Raw genomic sequence first — 20,675 nt, 5'->3', positions numbered from 1 at the left:
TTCATTCACGTAATCCTCATGACCTCTAAAACTGGGATCATTTGCATAACATATTATTTGGTAAATCGAGATTTTAGATTAGATTTTTATACCTTTAGTTGATGTTAGAGGCTAGTATTTTTTTTTTTTTTTGACAGACATCTAAGTGTCCTTCCCTTCCAGAAAAACAACAACAACACCAATAATTCTGTTTACTTCAAATGCATTCCCACACCTCATTATCATAAACATCGTTGTTATCTGCTAAATTACATGTCAGGCATTTGCATGTAAATGCATTGTATATTCTGACGTTGTTTCACTGATGAAGGTGCCGCTTACACACATAAACACACAAACTCTCTACATCCGATACATCAGAGACAGTACAATGACAATGTTAATGATAATGTTAATCTTCTCTGTTGTTTATCTTCTTCTCCTCAGCTGAAAGAGTTCATCCTGAACAGCGGGGAAGAGTCTGCACCTGCATTTGCTCGAGCTGTTGAGATCGTTCAAGCTAATGTAAAATGGCACGTCCTATTCCAGCAACAGTTTTACCGGTGGCTGCGGAAAGCTCCCAATGGTTAGCCTCTATTAGCATGGAAACCCTATCAGACATTTAGAGGACAGAGTTGTGAGGACACTTACGTGATATTAAAATAAAACATTTATGGACTCCAGGAAGCAGCAAAATTGAACTTATATTTCCCTGCTGTTTATAAAACTACCAGGTACTGACAAACCATGACAATTCCCAGAGAACTGGCCTTGTTGACCAGTACAGTCACTGCACCAGAGACAAAATAAGGGGAAAAGGATGAGCTGTAGAAAATAATTTTGAAGAAATCGCAACATTCAATATATTGACTGAAGGAGTAAAATTTGCACTTTTGATTTCAAAAGAACCAGCTGAGTTTCATTTTACACTAGAACACCCATGTGGATTGACTCTTATCAGCCTGAAAAATAGTTTTTAACATGACTTGAGCCAAAGAGGAAAATTTATGACTCCCTTGTCCAAATTTGTCTTTGTAATGTCAAATATAAATTATTTTCAAAACTATCTCGACAAGCAGTTTTGAAAATTTCTGTCTTTCCCCAAATCAGGCAAATTTAACAACTGTGCATGTTTGTTAAATACAAAAGAGAGAAAATACTTTGTCTACATTTACTGAATTCCCTCCGCAAAAACTACTGCTGTTCCCAGATGGAACAAAAGATCTTTTTGAAGTTTAAATTTCAGTGATAAGCTGCTCTTTGCTTTCCTTGCACAATCACACGATTTTATTGACTTATATTTTGTACAATATCAAATAAGGCCATATCTACCTTCATCAATCAGTTAAATAAAGGTAACTGCAGGTCATGAGAGAATCCCGAACAGGCCATTGTCATTTGTCTGTTATCACTGACAAACACATGCAGGCCTGTCTGATTAAGGGTCGATGCTAATTAAGGAATTCCTAAAGGTGCCTATCTCTGTTGTCTTGGCTCAGTAGTGGATTGAAGATGAGTTTGTACAATGGAGATTCTATAATATTGACACATGATAATTTATACAACTTGAAGGATATGCATATACATGTATGTTGGTCTATGTATATATATTTATACAAAGTTAACATATGGGTCAATGATGTGGCACTTTTTTGGAATTAAAGAGATAGTTCATCCAAAAATAAAAATTCATTTATTCACCGTTATGTCATTCCAAACTCATTCGACTTTGAAATAAAAAGAAATTTTACATATTGTCCTATGATTTTTGTCTTCTAAACACACAACCATTTGCATGTGATAAATGGATTAATTTAAGCTTTTATTCCCATTTAACCACTGATCAATGCAAAATAAAGCACATTAGTATCCATCAAGAAAGCAAATGATGAACTAATTTTCATTTTTGGATGATCTATCTCTTTAAGTTATTCAGAAATACTGTAAGTTGATGCAGTTTATACAGACAATGGCCTGAATGCTGAATTTCTGTGATGAAAGTGTTTAAATTCTGAATTAAAATGAATTTTTATATTTTTTGTGAATATTAAAATAAAACATGTCAGGGTGGTGTAACCACTAAAAGACTGAAATTATTTTTATATGTTTGCCATAATTATGCATAATTATTTTGTTATAGTTCTATAATATAATTATTTATTCTTACTTAAAAAAAAAAAAAAAAAAAAAAAATCATATTTGAAAAATGTTTGCCCACCAAATCCAAGTCACTGTAGTATAACCAGCATATAGTATTATTGTCAATTATAACCTGATGTTCAAAACAACATTTGGAAGTAATGATGATGTCCATATTCCATTCATTTACTTATTTAATTATTTTTTTTACCTGGTGGTTGCACCACTTGACATTTTTTATTAAAAATAGCTTTACATAATTATGTTTAGGAAAAAATTGATTAACCAACATGAATGCAAGAATTACAATTCTTGGAAAGTTTCATATGCAGTATTTCTTATTTTCATCCTCTCTGACCCTTATAATTGAATCTATATATATATATTTTTTTTTCTCAGCTCAGCTTTACATCTTACAAAGTAATTTCTCCATTTACATTTTGTAGATATGTTGACCTGAATATCTTCAAGTTAATTTGTGTCTGTTCATTTGTTTTGTATACGCTGCAGACATAAATGTAAAATGTAAAAATGAAGAGCTAAAAAAAAATTCAGCGATCAGTGCCTTTTCTACCTCACTCTCCTTTTCCAATTAGAAAGACTGGCAGTGCCTTGAATAAACCTGTCATAAGCATTCCCATGATTTGGTGTCTGATTTTTCAAACGAGTCAGACGTAGCAGGTTTGAAATGTTTCAAGTATACATAAAAGCAGCTGGGACCCTGGAGCCACAGGTGTCGACACAGTAAGATGAAGTGTTCAGCATTATTCAGACTCTGCTCTGACTAGAACTTTAAAGTCACTGCAGAAAAAGTGTAACAAATGACATAAAAAGGCTGACACAGTCAACCAAATAAAATAGTTCCACACTGTGCACTGTGGATGTCGAAATAATTCTGCAAATGTCTATTTTTTCTCAGGATTAGGAGTTCACTTTATCATTTTGAGAACAATGTGAGAACATTATTGAACCATAAAAAAAATCTATCCAACTTGAAATCATATGTGGCAACACTAAAATTAAAAGTCATAGCTTATAGCCTAAAAAATCTGACAAATCTTAACTGAAGTTTTTGTTTCAAACAATATGGAGTGTGTAGTGGTTTTACCAGTCATTGGCTGATTGGATCAGTCCTTCATAGTGTCTGCAAAGCTAGACAGTGACAAGAATTGCTTAAAAACGTGAGCACCTTTGTACTCTTTCTACCTTTCCATCATGCTGCTGAGGTACTGATAAGTCCTGTCTGTCCTCTTTCATTCACATTGGCCTCCAGGCTACATGCTCATGTTTCGATTTTGTGGACGCTGTTTGTGGCTCTGAATGACCTTCTTTACTGGATTGATAAATAGCAGTGAACACCGTTCTTGCCTTAACACTCTCAGTAACTCTCAAAACAGTCATAATATGCACCTGAGACTAGCATAACTATAATCTGTAAATAAAGCATTTTTAACGATTTTTTTATTTAAATGTCGCAGTGAAAAATGGCTTCATTAGCTGCTCACAGCTGAAAAAAATCTTGTGCCCTACAACAGTCAACAGAGTTTTCATTTATCCAAGAGTGGTTTTCCACGAAATAGAGGTGAAACAAACCTTTACATAGGCTACATCTGAATGTTAAATTCTTTTATTAGTAGTTTATTTTGCCTAAACCACTAAATAATTAAATTATGTTGTGCAATTATTACAAATTATGGCAGGATTTATAATAAAATGGAAATAATGAACCGTTTAATAGCTTGTATACAGTTGAGGTCAAAAGTTCACATACACCTTGCAAAATCTTTAAAATGTTAATTATTTTACCAAAATAAAAGGGATCATACAAAATGCATGTTTTGTTTTTTTTATTATTTAATACATTGAGTTGCTGCCATGTGATTGGCTGATTAGAAATTTGCGTTAACAAGCAGTTGGACAGGTGCACCTAATAAAGTGGCCGGTGAGTATAAGTCCCTCAGTTGTCCCTATTGTGAAAAGATGGATCTCAAAATCATACAGTCATTGTTGGAAAGGGTTCGATTACACACACACACACACACACACACACACACACGTTGGGTTTACATGTTTTATGGGGACATTCCATAGGTGTAATGGTTTTTATACTGTACAAACCATACTTTCTATCGCCCTACACCTACCCTACACCTAAACCTAGCCCTCACAGGAGATTGTGCACACTTTTACTTCCTCAAAAAAACTCATTGTGCATGATTTATAAACCTGTTTCCTCATGGGGACCTAAGAAATGTCCCCACAAGGTCAAAATCTACTGGTATTCCTATCCTTATGGGGACATTTGGTCCCCACAACGTGATGAATACCAGACCACACACACACACACACACACACACAAAGAATTTGTGAGAACTGAAGGATTTTTCTGAAGAACAGTAGGCAGTTTAACTGTTCAGGACAAACAAGGGACAAAAAAAAAACAGCCGTGGATCATTCTGGAAACAATACAGTATTAAGAATCAAGCGAATGTAAACTTTCAAATGCATTCATTTTTATAAATCAAACTACTGTTTTATTTTGTGGACTATATGTACACATTGTTAATGTGAAATATCTTATTCAAGTCAGTACTAAATTAAAAATAACATGCATTTTGTATGATCCCTCCTATTTTGGTAAAATAATTAACATTAACTTTTTTGCAGATTCTACAAGGTGTATGTAAACTTTTGACCTAAACTATGTGTACAGTACTGTACTTGTAGACCTATAGCTATATACAGATTCTAAAGAAACACACTTAAATGAATACAGCAGGCCAGCAGCACAACTGTGACTGGAGAATTTGTTCTGGTCCATAAGGCAACATCAAGGACCATGACAAATTCCAGAACATTCCTTCAAGGCAATTTATACGCTATATAAACCTCACCCTTACGCTTTCAAAGGGTTGAGAAATGATGTATTTCTTTTAAGGATGACTAAAGTTTGGCGGTGGGTCAAAGATAAAATTGAAACAGGGAGGCAGAACTGGAGAAATCGCACAAATATACACTATCATCCCTCACTATTACCAGAATACTTCAGCAGGTGTCAGTACTACGCTTTGTCGCAGTCCTAGAGTGGTTCCTTGGCAGAGAGTGCAAAATGGATGCGAGCTATTCGACACGACGCCTCAAAAGCCAATAGAATCTATTATAATACTGACTAGGTTTACCGATGTAAACAGTTTGCGATACTTCTAACAAGAAAGACAAAGTTTGGAAAGGTATAATTTCTGATATTGTTATATTCCCTTTATCTTTACCTTTATCTACCTCTGTCTGTCAAAACGAATTGTGCTTTATATTTACAGGCGACTGGAGGCCATTGATTTTTCTTTTTTTTTCCGGATATGAAGACAGTCAACAAAATGGAAACACATTAGTCATTTTTTTATCAGCAAAGTAAAGATGGTTTACCAGGCATTTGGTTCGCTCTGGGCTTTAATGTGGCATCACAGCCAAGTACACTAATATTGTCCCTCCTGTCTTCCATTTGGAAAAGTGCTGTAAGACACTGAAACAGATCAAAACAACAATATGCGCCAAATGCGCAGGGCTGATGGGATAGAGAGAGGGTGAAATTGAGAAAACCATTTTTATCACCTCAACTTGAATTATTAATGCTCAGTGTTTTGGTCAGAATGGCCACCGTTATTAATCATGTATTAGCTCACATCCAAAAATATGAGAAATGAAATTAGAAAATTAATTTCTTTTTTTTTTATTGTTCACTGTTCCATAGAAAAAAAAAAGTGGCACTTCTGTAACAGAACAGTGAGATCACAGAAAGTCAGTTTCATCTTTAAGATAACCTTTTCAAAAAAGATGGAAGCGTTTGCATAATTTCACAATTTTTTTTTTCTTCTTGCTTACACAGCCATGCATACTTGCATGCAAATCCCTTGTGTTTTCACAATATCAAACAATAGCTTTGCTAATGATCAATCAAAGTAAATCTATCGTGCATCACTCAACCACAATGTTAATTACCAAGGAGAACTGCGATGTATTTGGGGAAAAGAGTCCTTTTACATCAAATCTTAATGAATTCAAAGCATTTGACAAGTTTGGAAAAGGAAATGGCTTTGATGTTTCAGTTTAATGAATCAAAGGGAAAAATAAAGAAACAGTGGGTTGACTGAACATCTTAGAGGGAAAACAGACTTCAATCTGTCATTGTGTACTGATATTGTGTGCTAAAACTCACAGCAGACATCTCATCTGAACAAATCTCAGCGGAGATTGTGTTCATAGGACACAAATATACATTTACACCCACATTTCTGTTGTTTAGGTTTGTTGTGAAAATTTTAACTTAAAAATGAGTGTACTCAGGTAATAGTAATAAAATATAGCTGCAAGCAGCGATTACCAGGGTTCACGCTCTTTAAAGGGATAGTTTACCAAAAAATGAAAATTGGATGTTTATCTGCTTACCCCAGGGCATCCAAGATGTAGGTGACTTTGTTTCTTCAGTAGAGCACAAACAAAGATTTTTAACTCAAACCGTTGCAGTCTGTCCGTCATATAATGGCAGACAATGGGCACCAAATCTTTGAGAGTAAAACAAAAGACACAGACAAAACCAAATCAAACCCTGCGGCTCGTGATGATACATTGAGGTGTTAAGACACAAAACAATTGGTCTACAAAACATTTATGACTGTTATAGCACCAGTCTGATCCCCTTAAAACTTTGCATGCTTGTTTAGAATCACATGTCGCATGTGCTTATCAGGTTTCGTGAAGTTTTGAGTTTTCCTTTAGGCTTTATAGGATTTTGGGTAAATTTGGACATGCCCCTTTTCTAAACGACCTTGTTATAGCATCCCAAAGGTTAAATTGCAGCATTTTTTTTTTTGTTAAGTATTTGCCTAGAGAGTCCAGAGAATTGTACTGCAGGGTTTTTTCCAAACTGAACAAAAAAAAAAAAACTTTTTTTTTTTTTTTTTTTTTTTTACATCTTTTCAATCATTTAACAAGCTATTTAATTGACAGCAGTGGTTCTAGAGGTAAAGTTGTTTGGAATGAGGAGTTCTATCGTTTGATACAAATATTGTGTGTATGTGCAAAAAAGCGCACAACATACAATAGTTTACGGCCTTAAAAAATATGATCACCCTCCAGTGTAGTGTTGTTTTTGGCGGCCAATTTTAATTTTAGTTTTAGTCTAGTCTTTGTGTGAAGCTGTCATTTTAGTTTTTATTAGTTTTAGTCACGTTCATACTCTTTTTAGTCTAGTCAAGTTTTAGTCGACTAAAAGTCTGAGAATTTTAGTCTTATTTTAGTCAGAATTACCCATGACTATTTTCGTCTAGTTTTAGTCGACGAAAACTGATGACATTTTAGTCTAGTTTTAGTCGACGCAATCTTATTTAACCCAGTCAATATAGTATAAGTACCTATAGTATAGACAAAACCAAAGTTTTCTTTTAGCCAAACCCATTTCAACCTTACCTTATAAGCTCAAGAATACATCCATTCCAAACATGGAAGATGCTCTAATTTGAAATTACGACATTTATTTTATACACACACATAAATTGAAATAAAATAAATAAAAACAATAAATTAAATAAAATAGCATCACATGACAATGCCATAAAAAATTATATATATATATACATTCAAGTTCAACAAACGTGACTGCTTCGAATTCTGATTCAAATAACACGAACCCCTTGCGCAGGTTTCAAGTGTCATTCACTTCTTTATTAAGAATAAATCATAATACGAATACATATGTACATGTAGTTTTGTGCATGTTCATTTTGTAGTAATTCCCGCTTCAAAAGCACTTCTAATTAATAATAATATTAATCAATTTAACAATATTCTTAATTTACTTTGATCCTCTATGGCTACACAAATCATGCTTGTACTTTTATAAGTTTCTTTACAGATTAATTAATTTGTGTAAGTGAAATATTTCTTATGGTTTTCGTAGCACATATTGATGCATTTTATGAAACGGTCTAAAAATCGCTTTGACATCTGGGACGCAAAAGAAACGTTTTCCACCTTTGACCACAAGATGTCATTAGTGTGCAACGTGATGAAAAGCTTCGAGTAATGAAGCTTTTTAGATACAGTTGAGGGGAACGCTTTGGTGCTTCGAAAAGCTTAATTTTCCCATCACTTCTAAAAAGTAGGAAAAATGTATGAGTTGTTTCTTCTTTTTCTCCCAAAGACGAACCACAGCTGACCATCGGTCCCTTTCTCTGTGTCAAACCTAACTTTGTTTGTAGCCGCGAGTGTGGCTTGAGAAAGTGACGTCGCCTGTGGTTTAGGCTAGAAGGGATACAGCTCTGGCTACTGGGCATGCGCACATAAATTTGACGTTATAACATTTCGTTTCGTCTCGTTTTCGTCGCCGAAAATGAAGAGACATTTTAGCATAGTTTTTATTTTGTAAACCACATTTAGTCTCGTTTTTATTCGTCAACGATATTGCATTATACGTTTTATTATAGTCATCGTCACATGACCAGCATTTTCGTTTCGTTTCGTCTCGTTTTCGTCATGTGATAAAGGTTCGTTGACGACGATATTTAGTCATAATTTTCGTTGACGAAAGCAACACTACTCCAGTGGCCGATTTCTTTCAAATTTCTCTCAGGCCATGAGTCAAACAGGCCCACCGAGTTTTGTTCCAATTGGCCTCCGTTAACCTTGTCTAACAGGTGCTGGAAATGGTAACCATGTTTTTGAGATACACAAATTGGACGTGACGTGTGGCCAAGTATGGCGACCCATACCCATAATTTTTGCTCTGTATTCAACCCATCCAAGTGCACACACACAGTAGTGAACACACACACACACACACACACACACACACACACACACACACAGGTTTACATGTTTTATGGGGACATTCCATAGGCGTAATGGTTTTTATACTGTACAAACCGTATTTTCTATCGCCCTAACCCTACCCTATACCTAAACCTAGCCCTCACAGGAGATTGTGCATACTTTTACTTCCTCAAAAAAACTCATTGTGCATGATTTATAAGCCTGTTTCCTCATGGGGACCTGAGAAATGTCCCCACAAGGTCAAAATTTACTGGTATTCCTATCCTTGTGGGGACATTTGGTCCCCACAACGTGATGAATACCAGGTACACACACACACACACACACACACACACACACACACACACAGTGAACATACACCCAGAGCAGTGGGCAGCCAATGCCTTGCTCTAGGGTTTCACCTCTGTCATGGTATTGATGGTGGAGAGAGCTATCATTTATTTATTTTAGTTATTCACTCCCCCCACGACAATCCCTGCCGGACCTGACACTCGAACCTGCAACCTTCGGGTAACAAGTCTGACTCTCTAACCATTAGGCCATGACTGCCCCAAATGTCCTTGTAGACACTTGTGGCACTTCATTTTGAATCCACACCTGTGGATTTTCATGTTGATAGGACAAATGGTTGCGCAGTTACAGCTATTTTTATGTTTTTCCTTTTTATAGAGCCACCAAACGGCCAAGCTCCGCGATTTTTTTTACCTGTGACCTCAGATTGAGCTCTTACATAAGTGTTCCTCCATTCAGGAGTTATAGGAATTTTACTAAAAGTGGCCTTTCAAACTTATTGACGCCCCTTTGCGATGCTTTAATTATTATTATTATTTTTTTTTTTGATTATTATTGATATTCACTCTCCAGAGAATCTTTCTGCCTCTTGTCTGGCATGAGCCAAGGATTTTAACGACATAAGACACTTGAGACACTTTTAGGAGTAATGAGCGACTTCATACCTTTGATCGCTGTAGCGCCCCCCTCAGGCCGATCGGGACAAGCTTTGGTCACGTTGTAGGCGGTGTGAGTACTACCATCCCTCCAAGTTTCAATTCTCTATGACTTACAGTTTGGTCTGCACAATTGCTGATCCGTGACCATTCTTGTCATGATCGGGGCTGTGGGTTTTCCCTCAGCCACCTGAGGTCGCTGTTTGCACTGCACTCTGATTGTTTTCAGTATGGTTTGTTTCTGTGTATTTTGTATTCTAGATTCCGGCTCTAGACCTCCTCTATCTCACGTGACAGAATGCAGACATCACCTATGGGTCCAGCGGGGAGTAATTTTTTTTTTCTCTCTGAGGAGGCGGCGGCTTTTGAGGCGGCGTCGGCCGCTCGATTCAAGGAGATAATCTACCTCCAACTGGCTGAGATGGAAGCCTGCAGGGCTGAGATGGCACAACGGCGTTCCCGCTTTGCGGTGGGGGCGGAGTGGCTCTTCCGTGAGAAGGCGGAAGGGTCCGTTGTCTCTGTTCCTGTGACCCCACCTCCTGTTCCTGGCGCTGAGGCGTCCGCGCTCTCTGTTCCTGATGCGGCGGTGACCGCTCTCTCTGTTCCGGACGCGGCGGTGACCGCTCTCTCTGTTCCGGACGCGGCGGTGACCGCTATCTTGGTTCCTGATGCGGCGGTGACCGCGCTCTCTGTTCCTGACGCGGCGGTGACTGCTATCTTGGTTCCTGATGCGGCGGCTACCGCTATATCTGTTCCTCACGCGGCGGTGATCGCTCTCTCTGTTCCGGACGCGGCGGTGACCGCTCTCTCTGTTCCGGACGCGGCGGTGACCGCTCTCTCTGTTCCGGACGCGGCGGTGACCGCTCTCTCTGTTCCGGACGCGGCGGTGACCGCTCTCTCTTTTCCGGACGCGGCGGTGACCGCTCTCTCTGTTCCGGACGCGGCGGTGACCGCTCTCTTTTTTCCGGACGCGGCGGTGACCGCTCTCTCTTTTCCGGACGCGGCGGTGACCGCTCTCTCTTTTCCGGACGCGGCGGTGACCGCTCTCTCTGTTCCGGACGCGGCGGTGACCGCGCTCTCTGTTCCTGACGCGGCGGTGACCGCTGGCGTTCCTCTGGCGGCGAGGCCAGTTCGCGTTCCTCTGGCGGCGGTGCCCGCGGACATTCCTCTGGCGGCGAGACCAGCTCACGTTCCTCTGACTGCGGTGCCCGCGGACGTTCCACTGGTGGCGAGGCCAGCTCACGTTCCTCTGGCGGCGAGACCAGCTCACGTTCCACTGGCTGCGGTGCCCACGGACGTTCCACTGGTGGCGAGGCCAGCTCACGTTCCTCTGGCGGCGAGACCAGCTCACGTTCCACTGGCTGCGGTGCCCACGGACGTTCCACTGGTGGCGAGGCCAGCTCACGTTCCTCTGGCGGCGAGACCAGCTCACGTTCCACTGGCTGCGGTGCCCACGGACGTTCCACTGGTGGCGAGGCCAGCTCACGTTCCTCTGGCGGCGAGACCAGCTCACGTTCCTCTGACTGCGGTGCCCGCGGACGTTCCACTGGTGGCGAGGCCAGCTCACGTTCCTCTGGCGGCGAGACCAGCTCACGTTCCTCTGACTGCGGTGCCCGCGGACGTTCCACTGGTGGCGAGGCCAGCTCACGTTCCTCTGGCGGCGAGACCAGCTCACGTTCCTCTGACTGCGGTGCCCGCGGACGTTCCACTGGCGGCGAGGCCAGCTCACGTTCCACTGGCGGCGAGGCCAGCTCACGTTCCTCCGCTGCACGGGCCTGGCCCGCCATCCCTCCCCCTGATGCACCTTCCACCGTTCCTCCTCCCTCCAGAATTTTTGTTTTGGGAACGTCTGGTAGCCGTTCCCTAGAGAGGGGGTACTGTCATGATCGGGGCTGTGGGTTTTCCCTCAGCCACCTGTTTGCACTGCACTCTGATTCACTGCACTCTGATTCTTCACGTCTGTTTTGTCATTTGCACTGATTACACTCACATCTGTTCACAATTATCATTTGGACTATAAGAACTCTTACTTCTCACTCCTGCTTCATGTCTGCATTGTCTTTATGTTCGGTTGTGTTTCTAGTATTCTTGTTCCTGGCTTTTGACCGTGTTTCTTGTTTTGTTGAGTTTATGTTTAGTCTGCCGTGTTGGCTTTTGGTTTGTTTATTTGTTTGTTTATTTGTGTTTATTTAATAAAATCATTCTCTCCCTGCATTTGGACCCAGACCTCCCTGACTTCACGTGACAATTCTAACAATTACAATAGGGTTCCAGCGCTACACACTTGAACCCCTAAATAATTTTTTTTTATTTATAAAACTGTAATACAGTCACAATTAATACAATTATTAAAAAGAACTAATTCACTCAAAAATAAAATTTCTGTCATCGCTTACTAGCTCCTCACCATGCAAACCCAAATCACTTACTTTCTTCCCTGGAACACCAAAGGAGATGTTTTGAAGAATGTTCATGCTGCTCTTTTTCTTATAAGAAAAGTGAATGGCAAACTGGGACTACCAAGGATGGAAAAAAAATAAAAATAAAGTAGACCATTAGGTTGTGTGTTCTAAAGTCATACAATACAAAATATTATGGGGAAAAAAACTGGCTGACATGGCATTTTATATATAGATGGTTTACACTTGCACATGCACGGTTTGGCCAGTTACCCGGATACATGGTCATATTGGAGATACTCAGATGTAAACAACCACATGAATTGCGTGGTTAATGTACTACTGTACTAAATTATGGTTCAGTTTGGCAAACCACAAACCCATTTTGTTCCTCAGTTTTTTTTGCCCTCTTCTCCTTGATTTTGTATAACGTTTGGCAGTCTATAGTACTCCAAATGTTAACCCCAGGTCCGGCCGATTAGTACAGCCCAAAACATGACAATAATATACCATTTTCAGCAGCAATAATGACTAAAATATGCGAGTTTGTTCAGTGGAATTGTTTACATTTGATGACTCATTATAAAAATGCTCGATTTAATACATGCATGATCCCATTTAAATATCTGTTTTCCGAAATACATAATAACCGCCCCAAAGTTCTGTCAACCTATACTTAAAAGGTGTCTAAAATAGAAACAAATCTAATCTCTATAACAACATAGTGACCTTACTGTGAGTTTGTCTTTCAAAAGCTCCATTACTCTTATCAGTGCTCCATTCTGTATTTTCATTTCCCATTATGATTTTAAAACATTTGCTGAGGAGGATTTAATTACGGCTCACTGAACAGAATCTGAATGTGTTATTTTGATAATCACACCACTATTTCAGATATTTTACTAGATTTTTATTTTTTTTTTTACTCCTATCAGAAACTGTGAAAAGATAAGTAAAGGCTTTGACATGGTAAGGTGAGATACAAAATACTTAATGTGATCACACTCATTTCTCTTCTTTGTAAACAACCCAGTGCTCCCGAGTGAATTTCCTGTGAGAGCAGCCCTTCTTTTGAAGATGCGAGCGGATATTGGATTAGCAATGTAATCAATATCTAATTACCTTTATCAAAAGGCCTGGGGCTTTAATAGTTGGTTCAGTGGGGGCAAGATACACTCTTTAACATTTAACAGTTAGAACGTCACCTGCTGTTCCTGCTTCCTTCTCATTAGTGCTGTTTTCACACCTAGTGAGCTCTCTTGTTACCTACTGTCTAAATGGGCAGCTGCCATCTAAAGCAACATCCTAAATGAATCTTCACTTACATGACAGTGACTCTACATAGTAGCCACGAGTAGTCTATCCTCAGAGGATTAGCAATTGATTTGAATAGTGTTTTTTCAATGCATCATCAACCAGCCACATTGGTGGCACTGAATGTAAACAATCCCACTGATTTGAATGGAACATGCAAATTTAGCTGATTATTGCTGCTGAAAATTGCCAATTATTGTCATGTTTTGGGCTGTACTAATCGGTCAGACCAGGACAAACATTTGGAGTACTATAGACTGCAAAAAGTTATAACAAATCAAGGAGAACAGTGCAAAAAACTGCCTGTACAAAAGGCGTTTGTGGTTAGCCAAACTGAACCAGGATTTCCAAGGCAAGAATCTTGACAACATTCATGTTTGTTCTTATAATGTCTGGTCTGGTAGGTGAAATATTAGGCTAATATTGTATGTATCTTTACTACCTATTAAGTCCTTCTCTATATGATTAAGCAGGTTCTGCAAGTTTTTACATGGTTTTTAGACAGCATAAATTAGCAGAACAATGTATTTACTAGTACATTAACCATGCAATCCATGCTGTTGTTTACATCTAAATATCTCCAATATGGCCATGCATCCGGGTAACTGACCAAACCATGACATAAGTGTAAACCCTCTATAGTTGTCATTAGTGTGTTGCTAAGCTAACAACATGATGGTATAATAACCATACAAATACACAGACCGCACAAATATAGGGACAAATGTACAGTAATCCAATAAAACATAGTATTGAGATACTGAATAGATGCCAAATAACCCAAGTATAAATTGATATTAACCTCATAAATAATTACCAAAGCCATCCAACAGCATATTTTGATAAACCTAAACTGAGCATATGCTCATATAAAAAGCCTTAGATAAATCAATAAAAAGGACTGCACAATGCTTATTATCTAATGAAGCCATACAATTACTTTTCAGTATGCTGTAATGGTACTATAAAAACCTGGATGAAAATCAGATAAAATGTATTTTGTGAAAAGAAACTCTTTCAGTTGTTTATAAGAGATTATCGAACCTTGGCTAGAATGGATAAATTGTAGATTCCAGCCTACCTTAGTGAAAAAGTACACTTCAACTCAAGAGTTCTCAACTCTGGCCCTTGAGCTCTCTACTTTCCTGAGGAGTTTGGCTACAACCCTAATCAAAAACACCTGAATAAGCTAATCAAGATCTTCCAGATTACTAGAAAGTTGCAGGCAGGTGAGTTTGATCAAGGTTGGGGTAAAACTCTGCAGGAAAGTGGACCTCGAGGGTCAGAGTTAAGAACATCTGTTTCAGCATATTTTAAAACGAGTATTTTTTGGATACTTTAAAAGAATATATTTCAGTGCTAACAGTTTTTGTTTTTGGACATTTAATTTCAATTATAAAAAAATCTATTGTATATTCTGGTTTAATTTAATTAGTTTAATTTTTTAGTATTTTTTTATATAGTTAACTAAACTTTAGAGTGTTTTTTGATCTTTATATGTAATTTAATAATGATGAAACATGAATCTTTGAAACATGGTTAAAAAGTACTGCCGAATGTACTGAAAACAAAGTGAAGTTCACTTTGTGTATACTCGCTTTAAGTACACTTAAATGGTCTTTTCATCATTTTTAAAAAATGTATTTACTTTAAAGTGTACAGTAGACTACAAGTGCACATTAAATACAGGTTAACACAATTTGCAAATAAATAGATAGCCAAAATGTGCCAAACTCCTTCAGAAAATCAGTCAAAAACAAGCTAAGGAGAGCACTAATACCAGCTTATGTTGATTTAAGATTTATTTTTGTCCTTAGAAAGCTGCCTACATAGGCAGGTCAGGTTTTATAACAAGGCAATTATCTCAGAGCTCCTTGTAATACCGCATAGTTCTTGCAACCAGTAAAAAGAGCTTGCTGACCTAACATGACTGCAAGAGAATATAATATAGAGGGTTGGGAAGGAAAGTTGAACTTGGCTGCTGTTCTGCTTAAAGGGCTTATTCCCTGCCATCTGCTGTCCGTTTTCTTACAACTAATTCCATTCTTGAGACAGTTTCTCTTCAGTGATGGGTGCACCTTTGTCCTATCTGTCTCAGACTGTACCCTCCTTCAATTCTTCTTTCCCTCCATTTCATTTGGACTTTTGTCCTATAAATCATATCCCATGTTTTCGTCCATCTTGGGCTACATCAGAGCATCAACAGAGGAGATTGCACTCAGCTATATGGATCACAGTGAGGTATCAAAAAGGGTTATATAATGTATATCTCTGTCCCATGGCTCTCTGACCCTAGATCAATACCATCTCAGCTCTACAGTCACATAATCACCTTATAGATGAATGAGACCTATCCGAGGTCTGTCTGACGACTCTCAGACAGAGTATCTGTTGCTTTCTGAGGCCGTCCCACAGGGCCCAGTATAGCCGACAGCCATTGATCACCTGCATTGCTCCAGAAGGAAAGGAGAGAAATGAGAACAAGGTCCCTGTGGAATCTCTTTGGTGACTGAGCATGGATGTTGAGATGATGTGAAGGTTGTTCCAAAGAGTAGGCATCAAGATTTTCTGCCTTCTACAGCATTTTGGTGAGAATAAAAAGTAGGGGAAAACACACGGCAACAGGATTAGCGAGGCAGGACAAGGCTTAGCAGGGCTTGACACTAGGGATCTATGACAAACTGGCACAGGACAGAAAGCACGGGGAGAACAGGGAGAGCAAACAAGGAGGGTAACGAGGGAGGACAGGTGGGAAGATGAACCAGTAATCAGGTAACAAGAGGGTTGGGATCAAGATTAAGGCTGTATGTCCACCAAATCCCAGGTCTAACGTATTTTTCCAATTATTTTCAATGCGAGTGCCACATCTTTTAAAATGTTGTCCAATTACATTGGAGGAGGGGCGGGACTAATACCACACCGTCACACCCTGCTTGTACAATGACTCAACAACAATGAAGGAGTAGTATTTAGGCATTTAAAGGTGCCATAGAATGGAAAACTGTATTTACCTTGGCATAGTTGAATAATAACAGTTCTGTACATGGACATGACATACCGTGAGTCTCAAACACCATCGTTTCCTCCTTCTTATATAAATCTGGTGTTTGCAAAAGACCACTGAAAAATAGGCTAATCCTAACATCACACAGACCATGACGTTATAGTCACGATCATTAATAGTCACGCCCCCAACATTTGCATAGTCGAATCATCAGAAGTTCTGCAGCTAGGCTATTGTGAAAAAAAAAAAAAAAAAAGTGAGGACAATAGGGAAAATGGCAGATCACGGGAATAAATGTTATGTTCCAGGTTTTGTCTGCACTCAGTAAGGCAAGGAAAACAAATAAGGCATTTTAATAAAATAAGGCCTAGAGGGACACAGTTAGCTTCTTGCTAGCAGTAGCCTGTTACATTACAGTACATAAGATTTCACTTACCACATAAACAGAGTAAGGAGGGATGACTGTGCGGACGATGGCGAATGATTTACAGATCCAGAGCATCCATTAGCCGCTCTGTGAAACAGCCAATCAGAGCAGAGCTTATCATTATTATTCATGAACCTTCCAAATAAGGTAATAACAGACCATTTTCATTCTAGGGACAAATCCTAGGGTTGTAAATAGACCTGTAAACCATTTCTGGAGAATTTTTTCCCTTTCCTATGCCATATACCTTCTATGTAGATATCAGAGAACAATTTAAAATATTGTATCAATGCATTCTAAGGCACCTTTAAAGGGTCCGTTGACCCAAAAATGAAAATTAGCCCATTATTTACTCATCCTCCAGGCATCCTAGATGTATATGACTTCCTTCTTTCAGACAAATCCAATTGGAGTTATTTTAAAAATTATCCTGGCATTTTCAAGCTTTAGAATTGCATGAGCGCAACATGGATTTTACCTTGAAAATTTGCCAAACATTTGTAAATGTGACTGCACCTTTAGAAGTTCTGTGTATACAGTTATCAGAGGCAGCTCACTAGATCTGGGAACATGGCTTACTTCTTGTTTATATCATCATTCTACTAACTCTGCATTGGCTTCAAGGACAGAAGATGTCAAGTAAACAGTGGAATAGCATTTGATATGAATGTTATGCTTGCTTAAAACACTCAATAATGAATTAACCATACAATGACCTTGAATGACTGTAAACACTGCAAATCCACAACAAATCGTTGGTAAATACTCTAGTGACAAGTACAGGGCTTAACAGTACGGCAGAACTCAATAAACCAGACAACAAACATTGGGAACAGACATAATCTGACAGCAAACAGAAATGGAGGGTAAAGGGGCGAATGTGTGGTATGGTATGGTGACAAAAAAAAAAAAAAAAAAAAAAAGCATAAAAAAGAACTGAACGAGCTGGTTCAGGGCGCTATTAGATGTACTGTACACAGGAAAACGGTGGTCGCTGGTGCTGCTGTTACCGTTGGCAGATTGCTATTGATTTCTGTGCCACAAGGGGTTTGGCCTTTAAAGATCAAACATATGCCCTCACATCCTGCCCCGCAGCAAATGTAACCGCTTCCTTTGCCAGTCTTTTCCTCTGTCTTGTCCTCTGTGGAGTCTGTAAGTGTTGTACAAACTTCCCCATTGCACCGTATATTTCTTTGAACAAGTCAAAACATTTGCTGCACCACTAGGGAGTTGACTTAATACTTTTTGCATGTCAGTAATTAATGTATATTTCTGGATTTTATTCATGAAGCACAAGTGAATGTAAAACCTAAATCATTTGTAAAACCATTTTTATGATAATTATCACATTCAATTCAAATTAAACAAACTTGTTTTTTTTTTTTTTTTGTTGTTTTTTTCATGTTCTATGAATAAGACTAATAGGAACACTTGCATCTTTCTCATTTCTGACTCTACAGGAAACAAAGCTCTGTGATAAAAGAGGAATCTAAATCCTGCCATTGATTTGAATGTGAAAGTGCTCTGATTGTGGAAATGGCAAAATATTAATTTGCATTCGCCGCGCAAAAAGGATTTATGGTCTCTTGTAGTGCTTTGTTCTGAAATGTCAGCACAATCGGAAAGTTTGCCGTTCTCTGGTAGATTATAATAATTTATTTATATTCTCAGGCTTTTTACAGATCACAGGATTTATTATGTCTCTGAGAAGTGAAGCAGAATGAGTCAATACTCTTACTTAACCAACAACGGATATACAAATGTACCTACAAACAAAGCTTTGTGAAGATATTTTGAGGGTCAGTGGCTCAAACTGAAAAAGAGCTACTTCTGAATTACAACAGATTAATAGTCATTTATTGTGAAATGTACTCGTAATAACCCTCTATTAAATAATTAAGGAAATTGTGTTTTAAAGGGATCAAAATGAAAACTCATTTACTCACCCTCAAGTTGTTCCACACCTGCAAGAGTTTCTTTCTTTTGCTACATACAAAATAAATGATCTTGAAGAATGCTGGTAACCAAACAGCTGACTTCCACAGCATTTTTTTTCCATACTATGGAAGTCAATGGTTATCGCCAGCTGTTCACAATTGGATTGTTCGTTTTTTTTTCTGCAAAAACTGAAAAAGACAAAGAAGATGTAAGGCTTCTATGCAAGGCACAGACCCTTGTGTTAAAAAAAAAAGTAAAAAGAGCAGGCGTTCAGAGCAGAAGGTCAAATGGCAGCAAGACTTGTGATGTTCCTCATTTGTAAGTCACTTAAAAATATATGCTGAATAAATGAATAAATGTAAATGTAAGACTCCCTTGATGACGCTCCTGATGAAGTGGCCATGGAAATGGACGAGCCCATGGATCAGTAATCCAGCTGTGGAGAAACACACTGGAGTCTTATTTTAAGTAAAAATGTCTGCAGTAACAAATTACAGAAAAAAAGGCTAAAATGAATCTTATTCAGGTGTAGCTTGTGGGAAGTACACAGGGAGAATGTGTGAAAAACTCATATAGTACTTGTAAACACTTTTAGGCTTCATACCAAGAACCAATTAAAAATATGCAAAAATGTACTGATTTTAATGAATGCGACTGTGGGATGTTAGATATTTTCATATCCCATAATCACATGTACTGTAAGTGAGATTCGTTTAATTACAATAAGGGTGCATAAAACATTTTAACAGGGTGATGTCAATGAAAATTAAGGTTAAACTAACTGGATTACTTCAGAATATCTCAGGTTACTAGATACATATGGTTAAATGTATTTATTTACTTGCTTACTTACTTAATTACTTACATAAAAAAAAAAACATTTTATTTCAAATATTTTATTTCATAACTTAAAGTATAATGGAGATTTTGTTCATAGCTTGTGCAATTGTTTGTACACAAATTTGTTTTTCTTCAAATCCAAATGGGTAAAGTCTCCTCAGGGAACAAATATTTCCATAATTGGTCCCTGAAGTACATTTTACTTTATATATTGTGAAACAGACAATAATACCTACACTGTAAAAAGTTTTCACCAGATTCAACTTAAAAACCTTCCTTAAAGTTCAGCAGCTGCCTTAAAATTTTAAGTTAAATCAGCTTAAAACTACAAGTCATTTTAACTTATTACAATAAAAATGAGTTGATTTAACTTGTGAGTTGAATTAACTTAAAATTTTAAGGCAGCTGCTAAACTTAAGTTTTTAAGTTGAAACTGGTGAAAACTTAGTGTAGTCCTGATATACAGTATATACTGCAGATTTCTTGTAAAAAAAAAAAAGTATATTTATTAGTTTTACTTTAAAATGCACAGCACATACAGTATAATACCTGTCTAATCATTTAGATACCTCCTTTAGTATTACATAAGGACTAATAATTATCCATCTTTAATACTGTACATTATCATGTTGTGATACCTTTATTCACTTGCAACACTATTTTTTATTAAAAAGTAATTTTAAGTTTTAATTGGTTTTCATTTTTTTTTTGTAACAAAGTAGTAGATATATAATGTCAGCCATTTATTTATTATGAGCCACAACATGGAAATAATCAGCATCAAAATCAGCTATACTTTTGTGAAGAATGGACTTTGGAGTTTGCAGGAGAAGCAGTAAAAAACATCAACCCAATATAACAGA

General features: G+C 38.0%; 1 protein-coding gene across 1 annotated transcript in view; it reads left to right on the top strand.

The window, feature by feature from the left end:
* LOC141332844 (thyrotropin-releasing hormone-degrading ectoenzyme-like) overlaps nt 1–2,761 on the top strand; it is a 62,038-nt gene extending 59,277 nt beyond the window's left edge. The window contains exon 17 of the mRNA XM_073837802.1: nt 427–2,761. Within this exon, the coding sequence (XP_073693903.1) occupies nt 427–570 (144 nt within the window). The 3' untranslated portion in view covers nt 571–2,761. The remainder of the gene's footprint in view (nt 1–426) is intronic.
* Nucleotides 2,762–20,675: the final 17,914 nt, after the last annotated feature.

Source organism: Garra rufa, chromosome 4, assembly GCF_049309525.1.
Source record: "Garra rufa chromosome 4, GarRuf1.0, whole genome shotgun sequence".
Lineage (NCBI taxonomy): Eukaryota > Metazoa > Chordata > Actinopteri > Cypriniformes > Cyprinidae > Garra > Garra rufa.
This window is presented reverse-complemented; position numbering and strand designations above follow the sequence as displayed.